This window comes from Ranitomeya imitator, chromosome 6, assembly GCF_032444005.1.
Source record: "Ranitomeya imitator isolate aRanImi1 chromosome 6, aRanImi1.pri, whole genome shotgun sequence".
Lineage (NCBI taxonomy): Eukaryota > Metazoa > Chordata > Amphibia > Anura > Dendrobatidae > Ranitomeya > Ranitomeya imitator.
This window is the reverse complement of record NC_091287.1, coordinates 308,726,013-308,740,781: the sequence shown is the minus strand read 5'-3', so window position 1 is coordinate 308,740,781 and position 14,769 is coordinate 308,726,013. Positions and strand designations below refer to the sequence as shown.

Genomic DNA, 14,769 nt, shown 5'->3' with positions numbered 1-14,769 from the left:
GGACTGCACTCGGGTGACATCCGAGTGCAGCCAGATTCTTACAGCGTCACACAAGATATATGGCATCTCTTATCCATCTGGCGATAGACGCTTTTGTTACACTCGCCCCTTTCCTTGGGTTCTGAAAGGAAACAAACAGAGCCCTACTCTGCCTCCATGGTTCTGTTTTGTGTAGGTACTCTAATAGAGTTCTCCTGACATCTAACATGTGATATTTCTGCTCGTCAGCTGAATTCGGATTGTCACAGAAAGATGGTAAAATTATTTCCTGACTTCTATGAAATTTGGAAGCTACTTTTGGTAGGTATGCTGGATCAGGTTTTAACACTACCCTGTCCTGAAAGACCATTAAATAAGGAGGATCTATCGACAAAGCTTGTAAGTCACTCACTCTCCTAGCAGAGGTCAGAGCTACTACTAGGAAGGCTGTTTTTAAGGTTAAATTTTTTATGGAGACAGAATCTAATGGCTCAAAGAGGGGTTCTGTTAAGGCGTCTAAAACCAAATTTAAATCCCATGGTGGTAATCTAGGAATATACACTGGGTTACTACGTTCAGTGGCCCTGATAAATCGGGAAACCCATCTATTTCCCGCCACATCGCTGTTATATAACGCTCCCAAAGCTGATACTTGGACTCTAAGGGTATTTACCGCCAAGCCCAATTCTCGGCCTTTCTGTAAAAACTCCAGAATAGCCGGAATTGGGACCTTGCCAGAAAAGGGATTTTGGTAGAAGGCAAGGAACTTTTTCCAAGTTTTAGCATAGATTTTAGTGGTAACTTCTTTCCGGCTATTTAAAAGGGTAGATATGAGAGCCTCTGAAAACCCTCTTCTCCTCAATAACTCCCTCTCAAATTCCACGCCGTCAGATGCAGGGATTCCACATTGGGGTAACTGAGTGGACCCTGAGAAAGAAGCTCCGGGCTGGTCGGCAGTACCCAGGGGTCGGACACAGACATTGCCCTGAGTAACGAGAACCATGCCCTCCTGGGCCAAAAGGGGGCAATCAGGATCACTCTCGCCCTCTCTTCCCTGATCTTCCTGAATACTATAGGGATCAGACACATTGGGGGAAACGCATAAGCCAGAGGGAAATCCCAGTGTATTTGAAGGGAGTCTATTATACAGGGCTTGTCCGCCACCCGAAGAGAAGCGAACTTCCTGGTCTGCCTGTTCTCTCTCGTTGCAAATAGATCGATAACGGGCAATCCCCACAGGTCTACTATCTGTCTGAACACCCGTCGATTTAGAACCCATTCTCCCTGACGTAGAGAATGACGGCTGAGGTAATCTGCCTCTGTGTTGAGCTCTCCCCGAATGTGAACAGCTGATAGAGAGTGAAAGTGGACTTCGGCTACTTTGAGTATGTCTGTGGCGGTGTTCATTAGGGATCTTGACCTTGTACCCCCTTGATGGTTGAGATACGCCACTACTGTTGTGTTGTCTGTCTGGACTCTTACATGTGAATCCTGCAGAGATGGAAGCAACCTGAGTAAGGCCTTCTTTACTGCCGTGAGCTCTTTCCAATTTGAGAACTCTTGAGCCTCTAAGAGAGACCATTGCCCTTGAGTCCAAACATCTCCTATATGAGCTCCCCAACCTATTGGACTGGCATCGGTTGTGACCGTGTTGTCTGGTACTACACTCCAGCGTACTCCTTTCCCTAAATGTCTTCTGTTTAACCACCATCTCAGACTGTGTAGAGTGGCGGTGGAGTCTTCCGCCTAATTGCCCTTGAAGACTCCTCTCTGTATCCAAGACTTGGGCCTGCAACACTCGAGTGTGGAATTGAGCCCACTGGACGGCTGGTATGCAAGACGTTAGGGATCCCAGAAGGGACATAGCGTCTCTTAAAGTCAGATCTGGCTTCCTTGTTACCGTACTGACTTTGTGCACAATCCTCTGCTTTTTCTCTTCCGGAAGGAAACATTGTTGCTCTTCCGAATCTAGCAGAATACCTAGGAAAGTCTGAGTTGTTGATGGTTCGAGTCTTGACTTCTCCATATTGACTATCCAACCCAAGTCCTGTAAGGAAGATATTACATGATTTAGGCGAGTATTACACTGGCAAAAGGAATTCCCCACTACCAGGAAGTCATCCAAGTAGGGTATAATTAACGTATCCTGCTCTCTGACATAGGCCATTACTTCTGCCATGACTTTAGTAAACACCCTCGGTGCCATAGATAGACCAAAGGGCATTGCAGCAAACTGAAAGTGTCTGACCTGGTCGTTTAAGCGCACCGCCATTCTGAGGAATTGTTGATGATCCTGGTGAATGGGCAGATGGTAATACGCATTTTTTAAATCCAGGACTGTCATAACATCTGGGAAAAAGAAGTTTAGTCGCCGTTTTAATAGATTCCATCTTAAAGGCATGATACTCTAGATGTTTGTTCAACCTCCGTAAGTTTACGATGGTTCGAAAGGATCCATCTGGCTTGGAGATTAAAAATAAAGGGGAATAGAACCCTTCCCCCTGCTGATGTTTTGGAACCTCCACTATGACTTTCTTCCGTCTTAACATTTGGACCTCTTTTTCAAGGGCCTTTTGTTGGTCTAAGGAATCAGGGGCAGTTAAGATATAAAATTCAGAAGGTCTTTCCCGGAACTTTAATTTTAACCCTGAATTAATTATACCCAGAACCCAATTGCTCGAAGTTATTTTGGCCCACTGAGCATAGAAGTATTTTAACCTGCCCCCTACTGGAAGATCTTTATTAACGATAATTCCTTCTTCTTCTTGAGGAAGATGATGAAGCATTAAAGTCCGAACCTTTCTTTTTCGGGTCTGATGGTTCCCAGTCTCGGTTGTGGTAAGGTCTTCTGTATTGGAAGCGTCTCCTGAAGGTATTCCTAAAGGTAGGATTGAAAGCTTTAGGAAAACCTTTCTTCCTATCCTCAGCCTTAGCTAGGATATCATCCAATACCGGGCCAAACAGGTACTCACCCCTACACGGTATTGTACACAGTTTAGCTTTTGCCTGGGCATCCCCTTTCCAGGTCTTAAGCCATAGGGCTCGGCGAGCAGCGTTTGAGAGACCTGCTGATCTTGTCGCCAATTTTAAAGAATCCACTGATGCATCCGCTAAATACGCCACCCCTTCACGTATTTGCGAAAGGGAGTTCAGCATCTTGTGTCTGGGCACCTTGGACTTCAGCTGTTCCTCCAGCTGGGATATCCACACCATGACGGATCTAGCCGTACACGTGCTAGAGATAGCATGTTTGAACGCCCCTGCAGTTGATTCCCATACTTTTCTCAAAAACATGTCCGCCTTCCTATCTGACGGATCTTTCAGAAGGCCCACGTCCTCCAGCGGCAAAGTACCGGCTTTAGACGTAGAAGCCACCGCTGCATCCACTTTAGGGACTTTCATCCACTCTGCCAGATCATTGTCTTCAAAGGGATACCTTCTTTTGGCTGATGACGGGAGGAAACCTTTATCCTGTTTAACCCATTCTCTCTTTATAAGAGTCTTAACCGTATCCACAACCGGGAATGCCTTACGACTCCTCTGGCACAAGCCCGCAAACATTATGTCCTGTGCGGACCTTGGTTCCTTGCTCTCTGCAACACCCATGGTAGCTCGGACTCCTTTAACTAACATGTCCATGTTATCCACCGAGAAACAAGGCCTTCCCTCTTCATCTGAGGAGGATGGAGATGAAGAGCGGGAACATTCCCCTTCTTGCAGGGACAGACTAGATCCTGGCGATATGTCCCTGCCCGACCTTTCCTGGCGGCTGCCTCTAAAGGTACCTTCACACATAACGATATTGTTAACGATATCGTTGCTTTTTGTGACGTAGCAACGATATCGTTAATGAAATCGTTATGTGTGACAGCGACCAACGATCAGGCCCCTGCTGGGAGATCGTTGGTCGCTGAATAAAGTCCAGAACTTTATTTCGTCGCTGGACTCCTGCTGACATCGCTGGATCGGCGTGTGTGACACCGATCCAGCGATGTCTTCACTGGTAACCAGGGTAAACATCGGGTAACTAAGCACAGGGCCGCGCTTAGTAACCCGATGTTTACCCTGGTTACCATCCTAAAAGTAAAAAAAAAAACAAACACTACATACTTACCTACCGCTGTCTGTCCTCCAGCGCTGTGCTCTGCTCTCCTCCTGTACTGGCTGTGAGCGTCGGTCAGCCGGAAAGCAGAGCGGTGACATCACAGCGCTGGAGGACAGACGGCTGTAGGTAAGTATGTACTGTTTGTTTTTTTTTACTTTTAGGATGGTAACCAGGGTAAACATCGGGTTACTAAGCGCGGCCCTGCGCTTAGTTACCCGATGTTTACCCTGGTTACCGACATCGTTGGTCGCTGGAGAGCGGTCTGTGTGACAGCTCTCCAGCGACGCTGCAGCGATCCGGATCGTTGTCGGTATCGCTGCAGCGTCGCTTAATGTGAAGGTACCTTAAGGGAATAGCTAATTTCCTCCCTGATGACCACTCTAAGGTCTGATGACCGAAGGGGAGCTTCCTCTTCTAAGGTCTGAGAGATGCAAGCCTGACACAGCCTTTTGGTATAACTGTCAGGCATTGGAGTCATGCATAGAGCACATTGCTTGTGTTTAGATTTAGCGTTTTTTTTCCCCTAAAACAAAGCACAAATAACAGACCATATTAGCACCAGGTGTCTGGTTTAACACTCACCATAAGGCTGATTCTGTGAATACCGGTTCTGGAGGAGTAGGATCCAAATGTGACGCTGGGGCGCTCACACGCTGCTGCCCCCGTACCACGCTGCTGCTGCTTCTCCTTGAGCGGCCACTACCGCTCTTACTGCGCTGCTCCGTTCCCTCTCCATGAGGGTGCTCGGCGTCCCCTACTGAGGACATGGTTGCACGCATCATTCCATAGGCGCCGCTCTTTTACAGCGCTGCAGCGCTCCTCCCCCGGCTTACCCCGGAAGTGTACCAACTACTTCCGGGTTCACCAGCGTCGGCGTGGACGCTGCACACCGCGCTCAACCGCGGACCAGGACGGCACTGCCCGCCTCCTGGGACGCGCACCTCATGGCCAGACGAGGGGGGGTCTGCACGCAGGACACCCCCGACGCTGCTTCCGAGCCCCTGATTCTGCCGTTCTTAGAAGATACCGCGCAGAGGCATGGAGGCCTCTGCAGGCTCCCGCCGTCCGGACAGGAACCCAAACTCGAATGATGAGGGGGACCGCCCCTTTAAATCCTGTAGGTTCCTGTCCGGAAGGTGGGCGGATCCCCTCTCTCGTAGGGGTGCTGTCGTGGCGATAGGAAAACTTTCAAAGCATCTTCTAAACACAACAGACATAAGTGTGATTACTGCCTCACCTATGGACACACAGTGTGGGGGAAGAGCAATAAAGCAGACCCAACACTGCTGAGAGGAGGAGAGACTATAGAAAGGTTTGTATTATGATGCGGCTAAACCTAGATGTGCCTGCCATCTGTGCTCTATTCATTCAGCATTTTCTAATCATGCAGGAGGTTAGACCAGGAGATTAGATCTGTATCATTACAACACGCATACTGAGAAATTGAAGTTATGGTGGGGGTATGGAAATTGCCTCTTCAGAAATAGAGGACTTGACCTCTATAGCGCCATCTATTGGAAGTAGCGATCATACAAGTCACAATCAACCCTTTAACGAGTCGTGCAATATGGCTTAGGATAAGAGCCAAATCAGTATCTCAATTCGCAGACACGGTGTTTCGGGCTGTTGGCCCTCGTCAGTGCTAAGCATGAGAACTGATTTGGCTAGGTGAGAGGCTCTGGACTGGGGTCTAAGGGGTAAGGTTATAGAATGCTGTATATAAGCCCTGAAAGGTAATGGCTGTATCTTATATCAGCCAAACCAGGTGACAGGTTCCCTTTAATGAGTTAACATATCTCTGCTATGGAGGGGCAAAAGAAAAAAGGAAAAAATGTTTTATTCTGTTCTGCAGCCAAAAAAATCCAGTGTCCACTTCAACATGAAACATTTGGTGAAAGGTCAAAGGCAGGTGTAAGGAGCTGGTTCATGGTGTTAGCTTGCTCCATACCTGGTGCCGGGCAATGGCTGTGTGTTACAGTCAAGACCTGCCTCTAGCATCTAAGGGTGGACTGAAGCTCTGCCCTGACTATTAACTTGTTAAATGCCGCTGTCAACCTAACAGCGACAGTAACAGCTCTCCAATATGGGGGCACGTGTTCAGTGGCGTAGGAAGGGGGGTACGGGGGGGGGGCGGTCCGCCCCGGGCGGCACAATGCGGGGGGCGGCCGGCGCTGCAGGAGAAAGGAAAAAAAAAAAAAAAAAAGACGACCCTTTAAATCTTCGGGCGGCGCCGTCCGCCGCCACGACCAGGCTCCCCCCGCCCCTGGGCCCCCGCCCTATACTCACCTCTCCTGGTTCCTGCGGCGCCGGCAGCTACAGCGTCCTCTGACTCTGCGACGTCTCAGAGCAGAGGGCGCGATGACGTCACTACTGTGCGCGCCGCTCTGCCTCTCTGTCCTGAGCGTCGCAGAGCCGGAGAGACGCTGACTGCACCGGACCTGCGCTAGGAACGGGAGAGGTGAGGATTTTACTTTTTTTTTTTTTCTTTATGTCTGACTCTGGGGGCAATGCTGGAGACCATTGGGCAGATTGCTGGACACACTGGGGCAATACTGGAGACCATGGGGCAGAATGCTGGACACACTGGGGCAATACTGGAGACCATGGGGCAGATTGCTGGACACACTGGGGCAATACTGGAGACCATGGGGCAGAATGCTGGACACACCGGGGCAATACTGGAGACCATGGGGCAGATTGCTGGACACACTGGGGCAATACTGAAGACCATGGGGCAGAATGCTGGACACACTGGGGCAATACTGGAGACCATGGGGCAGAATGCTGGACACACTGGGGCAATACAGGAGACCATGGGGCAGATTGCTGGACACACTGGGGCAGATTGCTGGACACACTGGGGGTAATATGCTGGACACACTGGGGGTAATATGCTGGACACAATGGGGGTAATATGCTGGACACACTGGGGCAGATTGCTGGACAACATGGGGGTAATATGCTGGACACACTGGGGCAGATTGCTGGACACACTGGGGGCAGGACTTGGGGCATGATTGGAGACATGGGGCAGGATTGGATCATGGGGCAGGACGGATACGATGGAGGCTGGTGGGGCAGGATGGGGAGATCATATGGGGCAGGATGGGGAGATCATATGGTGTAGAATGGATAGTCATGAGGGCAGGATACGAGAACATATGGCTGGAGCCAGGAATGAGATAAACGGGGCCAAGGTGGGGAATAGTGTTACCATAGGGGCTAATTAAGGGATATTATTACTGCAGTGATGTATTTATTTTATTTTTTGAGTATACTGTTTTAAATGGGGGGGCGGTACTGTTATTGTGCAGAGTGACACTATATCGCCTTTTTGTCTTCATGTGGTGTAATGTAGAAGTTGTGAAAAATTAAGTAATGTGTTCTGCAAGCGGAGCTCGAGATAACTGTGTTATTTCCTGCAGAAACGAGTCCTGGCTGGAAGGAATGATGGCTGTCTGTGCTGGATGAAAGATGAAGGACTTCACCTAGAGACGTCACTGGTGAGTCAGTGTTACCTATACACTGACACTATACACTGTATACTATATAGAGGTCCTGTGTATAATGTCACCAGTGATCTCTGTATTACCTCTACACAGACACTGCATACTAAGTACAGATCTCCTGTGAATACTGGCACTTATGGTGATAGTATTGTGTTTTTTTTTTTTTATTACTGATCAGTATTGTAGTATTCAGTCACTATGTGGTGGTAATATGTGGTCTGGAAATGGTGTTGTGGTATTTGTCCCTTGTATGTAGTATTATTCGGTCACTATGTGGTCTGGTCACGGTGTGGTGGTATTAAGTCACAGGTTTGGCATGTGGGGGTGACACCATTAGGCCCAGTTTAAGTTCTACAAAACAGGAAAACCATTTTTGGTAACCTTTGTGTGTATTGAGCGGGGGGGGGGGCGCCAAACTCGGGAACAGCCCCGGGCGGCAAAAGCTCTAGCTACGCCTCTGCACGTGTTTCTACACTCATAGGACAGCATTCACCCATCGGTGCTCCCGTCACACAATTGCGAGGTGCAGAAATAAGCCATCACATTTTTTCACCACTAAAATAATAAAAATAAATATGGACAAATTTAGCATCGCCGCAATGGTACTCATGAGGGGCATTGTATTGGCAAGTCAGTTTTACCACATAATATAAGCTGAACCTTTTTTTTTTTTTTTTTTGGTGAAAAAAAAAAGTGTCAGAATTGCTGTTTTTTTTTTTTTTTTAATTTGCCACAGGCGACGGACGTATCCTGCGCTGCTGGAGAAATATGACGAGCCATGATGGAATATGGAATGTTGGTTTATTGTTAACGTATGCAAAGTCACTCCGACTCCTTCAGGACAACCAAAAATAAAGTCTATGTGGACAGAAACATAAAAAAGGTTAGAGGAAAGAAAGAAAGTGAAGAGATTGGAAATTGGCCAGGTTGGGAAGGGGTTAGCAGCTAAAAGTGTTTAGTGTACTATTAATAATGTTGCTGCACATGTATAATTTTTCCATATATGAGGTCCAATGATTCAGGTCATATTTTCCTTGTTAACCATTTTATCACGCTTTTTTTTACCATCAAGCTCGAGATCCTGAGCCATTATGTGAAAAACAGTAAGAAAGCAGCTGATGAAGCCGTGGCATTGGCAGCGCTCGAGTACACGACTGTACTCTGGGATACTGCAGCTCTGCTTGTTTAGCTTATGAATGTTTGCTAATAGTAATGCCAACGCTCTATGTGCAAACACACGTGTCATTTCCGCAGCAGCCTACCTGGGACACGTGAACTTTGCCAGTTGATTTATTTTTTCCCCCCAATTAGGCAGACAACAAAAATGAAGCTATGGAAATCAGCACAAACGGCAGGTCAAAAATACTACTTTATGCAAACCTTCAGAGAGAACAACAAGTAGGTTAGAAAGTATTTAAAGCCTAAGGAAATGTTTGATTTATTCATATATACTATTAATAGTTCTCAAATAGTGAAGCCTTGGCGATTCCTCGATTTAAGAGCCGTGGTACAGATTATATAGGTACATATAGGCTTAAGAGTGTTTTCCCACTAAATACATTGATCAGCTATTTCTGGGTCGGGTGATATAGTTCACTAGCGGCCATCAAGCCCTCTGTGTGAAGAGAGCGGTGGTCAGGCATGGGCACCATCTCTCCATTCATACAGAGGAGGGACCTCAAGACCCTCGTTCTTGGTAGGAGTCCATTTGGTAAGATGTTGGGCCGTCATTCGACCAACAGTTGTTGGCTTACTAAACTTTTCAGGAAGTATGTGGATTTCCCAGGCATGATTTCTTCTACACATGCAACGTCTCCCAAATTAAAATTAGAAATTCCAAAAGGATTTTTTTTTTTTAGTAAAATTCTGCAGTTTATCTCTAGATTTTAAGAAAAAAAAGATACATAAATATTAAAGCCATTATTCCTAAAAAAAAAAAAAAAAAACTAACATAGGAGACACAATCAACATTGTCTTCACTATACTACATGCTAAAAGTAGGACAACAGAAAAAAGTTCTAATAGTTTTTGAGCCTCCTGGTAGTTTACATGTACCCAAAATGTGAAATAATGTAAATTAAAATATGGCTACCCTTGCGGGCGTGAATGATGGGAATCACTCTCTATCTTGCTTCTCGTTCCCCAGTATTTATACATCTTGTAGCCTCCCTCACACAGACCACATAGGCCTACGTGACGCCCTACCTCCACACGCTCACATCCCCCCGCTGCCATAATTCATACGGCATTCCCAAATGGACAACTCATAGCAGATACCAGCAATTTTTGAACTAATTGGCCATGACAAACGCTCCACCACGAGCTGCGAGCCATTTACATTTCATTTTCTATTACAACTACACAAGGAGCAGTTAGAAACCGACTACAATAATTGCAAGAAAACCACAAACGCTTCCATAAAAGGTCTCCAGGCCACTGAAGTAGATGTATGTAATTTAAAACGTTATTAAACTGGCATAAAAGATTTCAGATATTACCCGGAGAGAAATACACAATCTCATAAGGCTAAATTCATCCTCTACATAATAATGATAATCATACTGGAAACACAAGCAGAGATTATACTCATCCGTGGTGTAAAGATATGATTTGGGAGAATATACACGCAGGAATGTGTGGAGAATTAGGGATCTGTCACGGATAAGAATTGCTATACTTGGATATAGAAAAACTGCAAATAAATACAGATGTAGACAAAAATCCTGGCACCCGTCTGTTAAACTAAGAAGAACCCACAATGATCACTGAAACAACTTGAAGCTGACAAGTCATTTTCAATTTAAAGAATATCAACTAATGAAGATCAGACAGATCTATTGAATTGTGGCTCAAAAAATTAAAATAAAAATGGCCTGTCCAAAAATGATGGTATTCTTAACTTAATATTTTGTTGCACAATCTTTTGAAACAATCACTGCACATAAACGATTTCTGTAACTCTCAGAGAGACTTCTGCACCTGCCCGCCAGTATTTTGGCCCACTCCTCATCAGCAAATGGCTCCTGCTGTCTCAGGTGTAAAGGTGCCTTCTCAAGACTTCATGTTTCAGCTCCTTCCACGGATGTTCAATAGGATTTAGATCACCGCTCACCAAAATAGTCCAATGCTTTGCCCTTAGTCATTCTGTGTGCGTTGGGGCATAATCCTGTTGGAAGACCCACGATTTGCAACTCAGACAAAACTTTCTAACTCTGGGCAGCACATTTTACAGAATGACTTGATAGTCTTGAGTTTTCATTGTACCCTGGACAGATTCAAGACACCCTGTGCCAGATACAGCAAAGCAGCCCCAAAACATAACTGGGCTTCCTCCATAGTTCACAGTAGGTGCAATAGTTCTTTTCTTTGTATGCTTCTTTTCTGGGTCTGTGAACATAATGCTGATGCTATTTATCAAAAAACTCCAGTTTTGTCTCATCTATCCAATTAACATTCTCCTAGAAGTTTTGTGGCTTGTCAATATGCATTTTAGCAAATTCCAGTCTAACTTTTTTATGAATTGCTTTCAACAGCTGTTTCCTTCTTAGGCGCATGATACAATCTGACACTGATGTACCTTGACCTTGGAGTTCACCTCTAATCTATTTATACGTTGGTTTAGCCCCTTTGGTTATTATTATTCATCTCTTCAATTTGTCATCAATTTTCCTCTTCCGGCCACTCAAGGGAAGGCTGGCTGCAGTCCGATGGACCTTACACTTCTCAACGATTATGTATAACTTTAGGGACAGAACACCAAGCTTTTATAGCCTTTATCCAACATGTTTCTTTGTCTATTACTTCCTTTTTAAAGGGAACCTGTCACCCCCAAAATCAAATGGTGAGGTAAGCTCACCGTCATCAGGGGCTTATCTACAGCATTCTGTAATGCTGTAGATAAGCCGCCGATGTTACCTGAAAGATGAGAAAAAGAGGTTAGATTATACTCACCCAGGGTCGGTCCTGCTCTGATGGTGTCTCAGGTCCGGTACAGCGCCTCCCATCTTCATTCCATGACGTCCTCTTCTGGTCTTCACGCCGCGGCTCTGGCCTGTTGAGAGCAGAGCAAAGTACTGCAGTGCGCAGGTGCCAGAAAGGTCAGAGAGGCCCGGCGCCTGCGCACTGCAGTACTTTGCTCTGCCCTCAACAGGGCAGACAAAGTATGCCTGCGCCGGAGCCGCAGCGTGAAGACCAGAAGAAGATGTCATGGAATGAAGATAGGAGGCGCCAGAGCGGACCTGAGACACCCATTTGACCGGACCGCAGCGGGACCACCCCTGGGTGAGTATAATCCAACCTCTTTTTCTCCTCTTTCAGGTTACATCGGGGGCTTAACTACAGCATTATAAAATGCTGTGGATAAGCCCCTGATGACGGTGAGCATACCTCACCATCGATTTTGGGGCTGACAGGTTCCCTTTAATTTCCTGAGACAATGCTCTCATTAGCTTTCTTTTGTCCATGTTCAAAATATTTTCAGACTTTTATAGGGGCGCCATCACTTTTGTCCAGGCCATTTCCATGAGGTTTTCTTTTTCTTTTGTTTTTTGTTTTTTTACTTTTTTGTTATAGTGCAATTCAAAATCAATTTCTGATTTCACTCGATGATATTCAGTAAATTTAAATTGAAAAATTCCTTTTGACAGTTTCAAGTTATTTTAGTGACCATTAGGGTTTTTTCTTCTTTACTTTAACAGAAGGGTACTAAGAATTTGCACACATCTGTACATGACATAGAGGAATATACTCACTTAGTGCATATAGACAAAGGAATATCCCGGCAAGACAGAATCCTTCAAAAAACCTGAGAGTGCTGAACATTGTGACATTAACTGAAAGTGCCACAGAAAGTCCAAAAATCAGATTAAAGATTACAGAAAACAGCAGCACAAGACGTCGGCCGATCCTAAAAAATAAAGAGAGAAAAATAAATTGTAATAAACGTGCACATGTTCCAAAACGGCGCACTTACACCTACATAAACCAAAGATCAGCTTTAGCATATGAAAGGTATTGTAACAAAATAGCTACATCTGTTTATCTGCTTTTCCTCTATTCCTATTTAAACCTATTCCTGGTGACAATGTTACTCCATTCAGATACAGCTGCAGACTACAGATATTTATAATTGTGTTCTGGTGGTTCATAGATAAATTACAGAAAAATCAGTGAAGTAAAAAGCTGCTTTCAGACTCCATCTTCTATATCTGCAGGTGTAGGATGTAGTCATCAGACTGGCCTCCTCATCTGCACTGATACAATACACTTTTGGTGTCCCTGTAGGATCAGGATTAATGCAGTCAACAAGAACCAGAACGGGAAGGGGGGGGGGGGGGGTGTTGGGACTATGAGAACAAGGCACGACTTCATAGTCTAGAGCAGAAGTAGTCATCCTCTCGGGTCGGGAGCCACTTTCATGTACTTTCCCGAGATGGTGTACCGTCACATTATCAATACATAATCACACAGCTATTACCCTAGCCCTAATACCAGACCCAAATGCCGTGGTCCAGAAACGCGACATCCTTGGTGCCAGCAGAAAATTGCTAGGGAGCCACATGAAGCTTCCTATCCAATTGTTGTGTGACACAGATGTCAACCTTGTAGGTAAGCGGTAATACAGCATTCTAGTGTATCATTTCTAGATTTTATTTCTGCAATTACCAGATTAGATAACATAAGTGAATTCGCTATATGTACTTTTTCAATTGAGATAATTTTTTAATAGAAAAAGTCAATCTGGTAGTCATCATTACACAAACGTCATGGTCTTTCGCTCCCTGTCCTCTCCAACAGCTGCAGGTACCTTTCCTTGAAACCATAAAAAAAAAAATAAAGTAAAACCTGTCCATTTATAATGACCAAGGACAAGATAAAGATCCCCAATTCACATCAGGACTATAAGATCCCAGGTACTTTCAGCTGTGTCACTTCTAATGTGGTGTACTTAATTATATGTACCAAATGTCCAGCTGGGGGTCTATAAGTTGGGGAGACGGGGCAAAAACTAAGGACAAGGATAAATTCTCGCTGCCACACAATAAGAGGAAAAAGAATGGATCTACCTGTGGCCAAACATTTTTGTATGCCTGATCATAGCACCATGGACATGAGATTACTTGTATTGAAAGTCAACTTCAAATCTCAGAGAGACAGGAGAATCTGGGAGTATAAATTTATGACAACCTTTGACACACTTAGTGCAGGAATGAATGTGTCGCATGGATTTATGTCTTTTTACATCAATTAAGGAATTTGCACTTCAGACCTTATGGGGCATCATAACACAGAACCAGACCCCAATCAGTGGACAATAAAACATTCATTCCTAATCTACAAACTTCCAATATTTACGGACACAACTGTTTATCACTCTCCCATAATGACCGTTCTGTGCTGTGTGGTGTACAAATATGTGATTCTTCAGATGTAGTATTAGTCTTTGCCTGATGAAGAGACCTGAGTGGTCTCGAAAGCTTGCAATTTGCTACCATATTTTCAGTTCGCCATTAAAAAGGTATCAACTACTGAGGACTCTCAATTCCAAATATTCTATCTACTGGCTAACACGGTACAAAGATATACGGTATATCTTTCCTAAGGTCTTTCTGGACATTACAGAATCGATGTAAATGTGATCTCTGATTTTAAAATTTTACAGCTTTCAAGGTTCTGGTGTTTGAAAAATGTATTTTACATTAAAGATAATACTTTCTCTTGTATATATTGCTCTCATGTATGCTGATATACAAGTTATATATAGTGCCTTGAAAAAGAATTCTTACTGCATGAACTTTTCCACATTTTTATCACACACAAACTCACCGTAAATGTTTTGTTATTGCGATTTTATATGATGCCAACACACAGTAGCAAGTATTTGTGAAGGGTAAAGGACCGCTTTTCACCGCAATTACTGCAGCAAGTCTTTTGGGGTATGTCTCTACCAGCTTTGCACATCTAGAGGCTGGTAAGATTAGATGGAGGAGTCTGACAGCTATTTTCTAGTCTTGCCAGGGATTCTCAATGGGATTTAGATCTGGACTGTGACTGGGCCATTCAAACATATGCTTTGATCTAAAGAATTCCATTGTAGCTCTAGTAGTATGTTTAGGGTTGTTGTCCTGCCGGAAGGTGAACCTACGCCCCAAACGCAAATCTTTTGCAGCCTCTAAC

At 44.9% G+C, this 14,769-nt stretch overlaps 1 protein-coding gene across 1 annotated transcript in view; it reads right to left on the bottom strand.

Annotated features, from left to right (window-relative positions):
* Window positions 1-14,769, bottom strand: part of SLC22A23 (solute carrier family 22 member 23) — a 137,484-nt gene that overhangs the window by 59,322 nt on the left and 63,393 nt on the right. Inside the window, exon 3 of the mRNA XM_069730725.1 lies at window positions 12,345-12,499. Coding sequence (XP_069586826.1) covers window positions 12,345-12,499 — 155 coding nt within the window. The remainder of the gene's footprint in view (window positions 1-12,344; window positions 12,500-14,769) is intronic.